Here is a 10,994-nt window from a genome sequence, read left to right as displayed (position 1 = left end):
ATATATATATTTTCTCTAACATATGAAAAATTAATAAACACAACAGAACAATAATAATGTATTTTTAATACAAAATATGGGGAATGACTAATCATTAAATAAATACTTGATTCTCATTTTTAAACGAATAATTATTGTTAATTTAAAAAAATAGCATCCATCATAAATCAAAACAACTAATGAGATTAGCAGTTTTAAAAAAGTAGCTAATTGAATTTGTAAAACATAGTGATATTCAGTTAGGCAATGTAAGCCAAAACAATATTTAGACCATCAACATAACAAAAAGCTTGCATACATAGGAAGGTATCTCTAATCATTGTATGACAACTTTATAATAAGTTATAATAATGTTTTCACTCGCAATATTACGAGTGAAAACATTATTCTGTTAATAAAATAAAAGAGGTAGGAAAGATAATTTTTTTTTTGTCATTTCGACAAATTTATTGATTTTTGGACCCTATTCCTTAAAAACATCAGCAAGAAATGGGACTGGACATTTTTATAATTTTTATTATAAAAAGGTATTTTATATTTTAAGGGATTGATGACATCAAAAAATACGGATTATTAGTATTTGCATCGTTATCACAATGCATCATGGTTGTGTCTGTGCAGTTATTGCTAAGTGTAATATGTTTCCTATTTTATATTAAAATAAAACAGAATAAATAAATAAATTAATATTAAGTATTTGAAATAAAGCATTATTTGTATTTTTCCACAGTGATTACAACTGTCCTTGGGACGGGTTCTCCCACTCATTATGACCTAAGAAATATGGAAGAAAACATTAACTTTTTTTTTTTCTAAATTTAGTGAACTCTACTGTAAACTTATTTATAATATATATTGAACTTTAACCATTATTTTCATATAATACAATTTTATTTTATTATTTATTGTGAAGTGCATAAATTTGGAAAGGAAAGATTACCATATGATTGAATACTAGAAGGTATTGGAAAAATTGTCAACAATTATAAATAAGCCAGGAGATTTTAATCATATATTGATTTGAAAATGGACAATAAGTCCGAAACGTCATCACATTGATAATAAAAGGATGGCAGAAGTTTTATGGGTATTTTTATTTTCTGGAAATTGTTATATATGTCATTTTCTTATTGTTTGTTTTATATAAGGTAGTATGTGAACTATTATCTTCCTTAAATTATTTTAATAATGGTATTGTAATGTTCCAAGATTTTCTCTAAACTAATGGCCAATTCATCTAATTGGGTGTAATCAAACATAAACAAAAATAAATATTTCCCATATTCACTATTAAATCTACATAACTAATGTAAGAAAAGTGATGCAGGGATCTTAATTGTTTTATGAGTAAACAGGAAAACAATTGGAATTAAAAATGACACTTTACTTATTTCACAAAACAACCTACACTTGCAACTATCACCACTAAGATATGCTTATCATTTAGTTCTATTTGTTAATTATTTGGAAAAGTAAACTACTAATGCATTATCAGGTGGTTTTCATAATAACAAATTATGCTTATAACGCTTTTCCAGGATGCTACATTCTGATCGAGCCTATTTCTTCAATAAATCAAAAAAAAAATTTTTGTTATTAGTTATATCACTTTTTTGTGGGTGAGTGATATATTAATCTATTTTTTTAATGATAAATAAAAAATTTTTAAATTTTTAATTAAAATAAAAGACTTAATGAGGATATAAATATATATTCTACACTTCATCATCATGGAACACTGAAGTGTGAACTTAAACCTTATTTTCTGTTAAACTATCTAAGAGGGACAACCTTGAAATAATACAATATCATTTTAATAATTATTTAAGTATTGTATTTATATAATATTGTAATTATCATTAACATTATCATGCAATAAAATAATATTAGGTGATAACAATTCACATACTACCTTATATGAACGGATTAAAATCTTTTATAATATGGAATGATATTATTACAAATAAAAATTGATTATTTTATTTTATTATTTGGATTAACTAAATGTTTTGAAATTAAAAAGTTATCCGAATTGGAGGTGTGAAGAGTCAACTGCAAATCACAGTGATATTAAAAATATATTTTACTATACATAATTTATGAGTATAGGGAAAAACTAATTAGAGTCACATTTCACACTTTAACAATGTTAAACTTAACTTAACTTTATCAAGTGAATGGAAAGTTCTATAATGAAAAAGTTTTAATAAAACTGTAAAAAATGTAACAATTTACACATTATTATAAATGTTGTTATATTTGAATTATAATTTAGACAATATTAAATAAGAGAATAAGCATAAAAAATAATTGGAATAGTACAACTCAAAAATAATTCTATAGCTAAAAAAGAGGTTAATACCATATGATTCAGTAATCTCAATACTGAAAATAATAAATTAATAATAATAGAAAATAATCCATTGCTTCTATTCTAGGAATAGTATAAAAATCAACACTAGGAAGTATTCAGGGGTATATTTTCTTTGTCTCATTCTAAAAAATCATTTTTCATTAAAAATTATATTCCTACATATTTTTTTTTTTTTAAATTCAAAGAAAAACCATTACAACATAGTAATATTATAATTGTCTAAATTCACCATAATCAATTAAAAATATATTAATGAGATGGCATGAACTGTATAAATTAATTCCTTTGATAGAAATTATTTTTTCCAAATCAGGAAGAATACTATCAAGTATGATGAGGCAATAAGTACTTATAATACCTAAGATAAAGAACAAGGTCATTTAATTGACAACCATTAAAATAAATCAAATAAAAATGTGTTTAAATTTAACAAGAAAGTAAACAAGACAGGTGAATTATATGGCACCATGCAGTCTGGGAAAATAAGCATCCAGGAAATTTATCATCATAAAACAATTTATTTTAAGAATGCTTGATTCGACAAATTTCATCCAAGAAGTAGTCACTTCTGGCTTAAAACAAATTAAGAAGAGACAGATTTAGATAGTGGAAGTTTTAAAGTAAATATAACCTTTCCGGATTACTTCATGGTTTGGCATTAGTCCATAACCCTTACAAAGAAGTAAAACCACAAATAGTAAAAAAAAAAAACTGATTAGATAGCTAATAAGCATGAGTTAGTATATTGTTACACTTACCTTCTGAAAAAATTCTGCAAATTCTTTAGCAGCTACTGAAGAATGTCCCTTGCTTGACACGGCCATCTCATCTAAAGTTTGTTGCAAAAACTTAGTCATTTCTAACTTCACTTTCAAATTTTTCTTGATTTTGTCTTCCTGAATAGTTTAATATTAATCACACATTTAAACTCAGATAAAAAAATCACAAAAATGCCAAGGTACTTATAATTACCTGATCAGATGAAGTTTGAAACGTTGAGGGTAACATGCCAGGAAATAATTTGATAAAGATGGGTAAAGCTAATTCCATGAAAGGTACAATTATAAAAACAGAAAAAGGTATCAACCGAAACATATCACCTACAGTCCTGACGAGCTAAAATATGATGTTCTTTCATTAATATTTGAGTACAAATTAATCATAAAACAACAACTAACATACTTACCAATTTGTGTTCTCGTCTAGTAAGTTGTTTCCCATTAAGAATTCTCCATATTAACTTCCTTGAAACATTCATGTCAATAAAAAGTAGTCTGAAACCATGATAATAATGGACAAGTTCATCTACAACTTTCTGTTTCAAAGATTTTTTGGGGGTTGCAACTGCAGTTGGTTTTTCAACTGGCGCTATTACTGCTTCAGACTTCAATTGTTCTTTGGCTTTTTCTTTCAATACATGCACAGTTTCTTCAACTTTTGAAGATGGTTTAAGAGGTTCTGAACTGAATAGTACCACATTGCTATGAAAACTCCTAAAATATGGAGTATAACTAATGACAGGAATGCTGATCTTCTGAGGGAGATATCCGCACAATTTTTGCTCATAGTCATAATTTGGAAATTTATAACTGTTACAAGATGAAGCTAAACTTCTGGCCAAATTTTGTTGCAAGGGAGAACAAATAGGGCATAGTTTAGTAAGAACTGATTTCTTAAACCTCGTTCCTGAAATAATGATAAACTCAAATTACTATCAATAGTAAAAAAAATGAATAGTATGATATGGTGTAACTAATATTAGAGAAGTTATACAAAGTTTCAAGGTAAAGGGGGAAATGACTTATATTGGCACAATGACATACAACCCGAAATAGTTGATCCGCAAAACTAATTCCTAAGGTGATTTCCTGCACCCTTAATTTGAGGTTTGTAGGTTGACAATTAAATAAAATAGCAATAGTCGGCAAGGAAGGTTATGATTGCAATAACAATAGTTACAAACCAATTAATATGAATTAAAACAATAACATACCTTTAGCAATGGCTTTAGTATTTATCGCTAAAATTCGATTGTGCTTAATAAAACAATACATCGTGACTTTATTACAATCCTGATAACCCTACCTAACCGTCTCTCCATTGGCTATTTACTAAACAGCAGATCTTTACAGTGCTGAGGTAATAGTAAATGCTACCCAAAGCCATTATAAAAAATAATAAACTATTTTTTACATTACACTGCAAAATTTAAGTAACTAAAATAGTATAACATATTGAAATTTTAATTTCGATTTCCACCAAATAATTACTTCTAGGACAGGTGTTTAAGGGAAGCCTATGTTGCCTAATCAATTTAAAATTTGACACTAATTGGAGTAAGTTCAAACATTATTTTGGTTTATTTGTACGTTTGGTTTTAATTTTATACATAATTAGTTTTAATAACGTAGGTCATAATGCTACCTAAATAAGTGTCACCTGACGAAGTTTTTATTTTTAAATTTCATGAGAAATCATTCCATGTTCTCACCCTCATAATAACTATGTTTTTTTTATAAATAATTCAATGCCATTTTACCAATAATGTTACAAGAAATAATGTCTAAGCCATTATCCATTTTTGGATCTCATTTTTGGTTGTCATCATTTACAAATGTATTCTTGCCTATTTTTACCTTCCTAACTGAAGAACTTAAAATATATCAACTGTGAGTATTTATTAGCTAATCCCTGAATTTATATTGTACGGTTCTTCAAGTTCTATTTGATAAATTAATTCATTCGTATTTATAATTATAAGCTGGCAAATGTAAGGATATCGGAAGGTTGAGGTTGACCTCATTTTATAATCTGTCGGGTCAATGGTTGCACCATATTACTACAGATAGCCTTCAAGTATACTAAAATCAATTAAAAATTAACCATTATCATACAGAATTAATTTTATTGAGATTCCGTGGCCATTGTATATAATAGAAGTATAGGATCTGATTTGAACATTCGTTTGTCATTATACTAAAAAAAAAAAAAAACCTCAATATTTAACCTTGGAATTACCGCGTTTTCTTGTAGAATAACATATTCAGGCTCGTGTGTCCCAAACAAAATAATATATAAATTTTTGTTTAAACAAATACCCTTCTTAAAAGGCCGCAGCTAGCATTTCTTTAATTTTTTCAGGCGTAAGAAAAGAAACTTACTCTTCTCCAAATTAACATATTTTCAGTTATGGCACATAAGTCACTTCATTATTGGCAAAAGAATGATTCATTGCTAACACCTGTCAGATTGTCAGAAGAAAGCTTTTTAGGTCGGAAAATTGTTTTGTTAAATTTATCTTTTTAGAGAGAGCCCTTCAAAGTAAGACAAATTATTTATTTGTTAGATATAAAAAAATACCATAGACAATGAAACAAACTGTAAAAATTTATGTATGTGAAAATTTTTTATCGATATAAAGTTTAGATTCTAGCAATTGACAATTGATATTCGACTTACCGTCTCTTGAACTGATTACTCGTACCTCAAAAAATCATTTATTTTATGTAATGGCCATGTTTTCAGAATAGCTTTAAAATATGTACTTAATTAAATATATTTACATATTTATATCAAAACAAAGCAATTTAATATTGCTGCCTTATTTTTCTAGCGTTTTAATAAGGGTCCGATCAAAGGGCTTAAATTATTTTCTAATGACAAAAATTTAGCTGTCAGCGTTCGTTACAAGGGTGTCTATTCCCAAAGGGTCTAAATTCCTATACTTCTAGTCCGGGACATTTATAAAGTGTCCGTAAAGAGGGTTGTCCTTTGGAGAGAGCTGTAAATCTTAAGAGGTTCTACTATATATGTAGATTTCCTTTTGACGGTACTGTGTTATGAGTTTTATAGAAGTGGTACAGAAATGTCGAAAGACTGGTGTTAAGTGACAAAACACTGTTCTAGAGACATGACGTCTCAACCATCATAGTGAGAAAACCTACATAATCGAAAATTATTTCAAAATGTCTCTAGAAAGAACTATTATTATTATTTTTTAACAGGGAATAAAGTTTTTTTTTTACTTACAAGGTATCACATCTATATTATACTAAGGGGAAATATCTTTTAATCCCTTTTATTTTTCCATCTCTCCATTTTTGCAATATAACATCGGTTCTTAAGACTTAGAGTGTGGTAGTGATTTATAGTAACTAAAAAAAATTGGTTTGATAGTAGATACTTTTTTTCCTGCCAGTCCGAGAGCCCGTGCAAAAAACTGCCATAATCTGATGAAATCTTTGATAGCTCTTTTTTGAATCTTTATTGCATTGTTAATGAAGAAGAACGCCAGTCAGTCAGATCATGCTACAGGCAAAAATAAAAAAATAAATTTTCGTTCGGAGCTCCATATCTTTAAAACTACCTACAACACTTGAAAACCTGTTAGAACATCAAATAAAGTAGAGCAAATTTTCTAAAATATGAGCTCTAAAAGTGCTATTTACGTTCAATAGTTTTGGAGAAAAGATGTACTGAAAAATCAGTAGTTGGTCAATTTATTTTGGGAAAAATATGTCTCTGGAACTATTCGACGTAGATATGTCTGTCAGCATTTATATTCATAAGATTAGTAGTTTTTATAATAATTGCCAAAGTAAATCCAGAAAATGTTGATTTCTAGGTGTTTGGACACAATTTTTGAATTATGAAAAATATAATTCAGTAACCATTAGACGAACAGATATCTCCCAGCACTCAAATTAAAGCTAGCTAAATATACTATAAATGGTTTATAACGTTTATCTTCTTTGGAGTAGTAGTTTTTATTGCCAAAATAAAATATTCATTTCTAGTTGTTCAGACAAAAGTTCTTATGCAAATATCAGAAAAACTACGAAGATACGTGACATAAACAACTTTATAGTAAGTTAAAGTAACTTTATTTTGAGTGCTGGCAAAGATATGTACGTCTTATGGTTCCTGAGATACATTTTCAAAAATAAAAAATTAATCCGAACAACTAGAAATTAACATTTTGTGAATTTCTTTTGTCAAATATCATAAAAAAATACTACTCTTACGAAGATAAACTTTATGATCTGCATTAAACAAGCTTTAATTTGAGTGCTAATAGACATCTGTACGTTTAATTATTCCTGAGATATATATTTCCCAAAAGAAATTCACTAACTACTGGGTTTTCAGTACATTTTTTATGAAATGTTGAATTCTAAAAAAGTATATCTAGGGAACAATGGAACTTAAATTTTTTTTTTTAAGTTTTGAAACAGTCGCCATTTTTTATTTTAGCCAGTTAATTATGGCATTTTTGTAATTTAAAAAAATAATATTTTAATATTTATGTAAATAATCATAATTATTTGAATAATGAAGTTAGCTATGTAATCATTTGAACATGAGAGGGGGAAACTCCTCCCAAGGACGGATTGAAACACTGAAAATTCACAAAAAAATAAATGTGTATTTATCCCTCTTCAGTGATAAATATAATACACATAATGCAGGAAACTAACATAATAATTAGATTGAAAATTTTTGAGAAGGAACAACAGGGAAAAAACGACAATAATTTCGTCATAGTGAAACTTCATTCCTGTTTTCTCATATTTACATTTTTTATCATACCCTCCAATGTTATTTAAAAAATATCACTTATTCACATAGTAATTTTTTTTTAATAAGAAGTTTGTGTTGTCCATTATTTTCCACGGGTATGAAATTTTCATGGTCATGATTATGGACATCTACTTACGCACGCAAGCTTTTTATTATTATATTGGTTATCCCTGTCGAGTGGTACAGCAATGGTTGCTTGACTGCCTCAGACAAAATGCATTTAATGTTGATACATTCTTTAATGTTTTGGCAATTTAAAAATAGGGAGCGCGGATAGTCGCGGGATAAGGCTCGCAACAACAATCAGAACTGTGTAACAGAAAATTGTGTTCTGTTTGTTGTAGCCGTGAGTAAACAAACCCCTGTGGGTTCTTGAAACTCTCCTGGGGTCCACCCAGCCTCTTAAATTGGGTAAAAATCTGGCGGTCAAGCATGATTTTGACCAAATCACCTCCTTGAACAACCGTTTGTCTAGTAACAGTACTTCCTTACAAAGTACTTGAACCCCTGACCCTTCATGCGTTGTAGCGGTACAGATTTAATTTTTTTCACTTTTAACTAAAAAATAACTTTGCCTTACATTTATTTCATCTGGTTTCCTCACGGTGGCTATTTTTAAAGAAGTTTTTCAGTCCTTTTTTGAGTTTTGCTTTATTCAACACTGAATGGTCCTAGGTCTTTTGAAGAAACTCTCTTGTACAACAAAAAACGAAACTACCCATAGAACCATTCATTTGTTTATGTAGAACAGCCATATATATGTTAGTGTATTTTTCCTTGTTTTAAGTCCCCCGAAATTAAACCCCACAAAAATATGGTTCACTCCAAAAATTCGAAATCCCCTAAAAATATACCCCATTCATCTTTGATGGGCCCACCAGGACTCCACGATCCGAAGGGTCTTCTAACTTTGCGGGTTTAATTCAATAAATTAAGATGAATCTATGTATACATTTTATTTTTCACTTCTTTCATCACTTTATTTTATTAATTCCATTCTATACAATTATTTACTTTATGTCATTCTGTTTATATTTTCTGTATTCATTGGTTGTTATCTTGTTCTGTTCTTAGAGCTGATGAAGGCTTCTGGCCGAACGTTGACACGATTATATAAGTTACTTCAACTTATTTGTGTTTTATTTTGACCGCACCCCTAACCATCTTCTCGTATAAGTCATCCACGGTCAGCTATCTCTCATGATTAAGATGAATCTAGAATGATCTGCTTCGAAGCGAAGTGTAATGCTTCAGGAAACATATAGCTGTTCATCACTGATGATGAAAGTACGTGCTGTGCTTCAAAAATAGACTTTGAACAAATAACTAATGATTTGCTAAAACAAAATCAAGAAAAGTTCCTCTAGTGAATAATGTTTTAAATACTTATTTTTTAAATGTTTCATACTTTCCTAATGCTGAATAAAATTATCATTTTTAAATCGTATTTTATTTATTGCAATTGTTAACCCAAAGTTGCTCAGGCGACGAATTATCTAATCTGGAAAACTTGTTGGTGAATGATGGAAGGCGATATTGTTTCCAGAAAATTTTTCTAAATCTTACAATTTTACAATTTAACCCAAAGCAACAAATTAAAAAAAAAAAGACGGGCATTTCGCCCTTGAAACTTAGCCAAGAAAATGTTCCAGCTGTCTATTCCAAAAACTGAGATTTCTCTAATGACGTATTCTAAAATGTTGATAGAAATAAATTATTGATTATTATTGTTAGTTTCTATTTTAAATTTTAATTTTTTTTTCAATTTTATAGTTTCTATTTCAAATTTTATGAATTCCAGATAAGCGTGGAAATTTTAAATTAAAACTTAACAACTTCTAGATATAAAATTCTGTGTAGAACAAAGAAAATTGATTCTAAAAACAATTTTGGTGTAACGTGCCAGATCCATTGATCTTGTGCGTTAACGTTTAGTGGCGCAACCTATCTGTGCCCCTGAAATCACCCCGCTAAAGAAATGTATTACTTTGTTTTAATTAAGATACCCTGCATCTGATAATGAAGAATTTGTGATTACTTCTTTATAGGACGATATCTTATGTGCTTTTCTAATGGGATGGCTTACCATAATTCCTTTTTCCCAAACAAAAACGTCAAAACTAAAATCAAATAGCCAACAAGGACTTATTTTTCCAGTTGTTTGTAATGAATTTATAATGTCTGTCATGCTAAAAGAAGGTTATTACATGGAAATATAAAAATAATTACTGTTTTTATTTTTATTATTTTTTAAAATCCAATATGTATTGAAGTCAAAATAATTGGATTATATTGTAATTTTTTAAAGCTATTAAGTGGGCAGATTGTAATACCATAAAAACAAAAACAAAGTTCACAAAAATGTATTTGTATTTGACACAATTTCAACAAAACATGAAATTAGTAATTAAAAAATTAGATGTCAAAAATATTTGAAAATATTGGAAATTTTTGTTTCCCATTCTATAAAATTAACACTTTTAATTTTTTAATGAACCATGTCACTGAAAAAAAACTATTTCTTTTCATGCAAATTAGTTATGGCTAATTTATTTTCTTACAGTTGAAATTTTTTTTTCAATCTGTGCAATTGTTTTGTGTAAAACGTTTAACAGGAAATACCATGTAATTAGGACAATAATTCCTGTATATTGTATAATTATTGTGTATTGTATAATTATTGAAGGCATATTGGTATTTTGTATGTTGTATAATTGAAAATTATTTCTTGTATTATAATGGTTGGCAGTGATGAGTTACTGAATTATTTTGTTTCCTTGTTTAATTTGTTTTAAATCGCACCATTATTTATTAATCTTTAAAATAATAGTAAATACTATTTTCTAAGGGTCATATAATTCTTCTATATAGTATTATTTAAAAAAAATATTACCAAAATTTTAGCCCTGTAAATTTTAACGTGCTAATGTTAGGTTTTCAAGATGTGATTATCATTTTGAATATATAGTATAAGTGTTTTTTGATTAGAATCATGCAGAATGTTTTGTTTTTTTAACTTTGTTAATTCACAGAGTGATAT

General features: G+C 28.1%; 1 protein-coding gene across 1 annotated transcript in view; it reads right to left on the bottom strand.

The window, feature by feature from the left end:
- Nucleotides 1-4,629, bottom strand: part of LOC106683051 (mitochondrial proton/calcium exchanger protein) — a 10,410-nt gene extending 5,781 nt beyond the window's left edge. Inside the window, exons 1-4 of the mRNA XM_067052988.1 lie at nt 4,368-4,629; nt 3,561-4,060; nt 3,347-3,490; nt 3,133-3,270 (exon numbers count right to left, since the gene is read on the bottom strand). Coding sequence (XP_066909089.1) covers nt 3,133-3,270; nt 3,347-3,490; nt 3,561-4,060; nt 4,368-4,428 — 843 coding nt within the window. The 5' untranslated portion in view covers nt 4,429-4,629. The remainder of the gene's footprint in view (nt 1-3,132; nt 3,271-3,346; nt 3,491-3,560; nt 4,061-4,367) is intronic.
- Between the last annotated feature and the right edge of the window lie 6,365 nt (nt 4,630-10,994).

This window comes from Halyomorpha halys, unplaced genomic scaffold, assembly GCF_000696795.3.
Source record: "Halyomorpha halys isolate HHAL.00 unplaced genomic scaffold, Hhal_1.1 Scaffold459.1, whole genome shotgun sequence".
Classification (NCBI taxonomy): Eukaryota; Metazoa; Arthropoda; class Insecta; order Hemiptera; family Pentatomidae; genus Halyomorpha; species Halyomorpha halys.
This window is presented reverse-complemented; position numbering and strand designations above follow the sequence as displayed.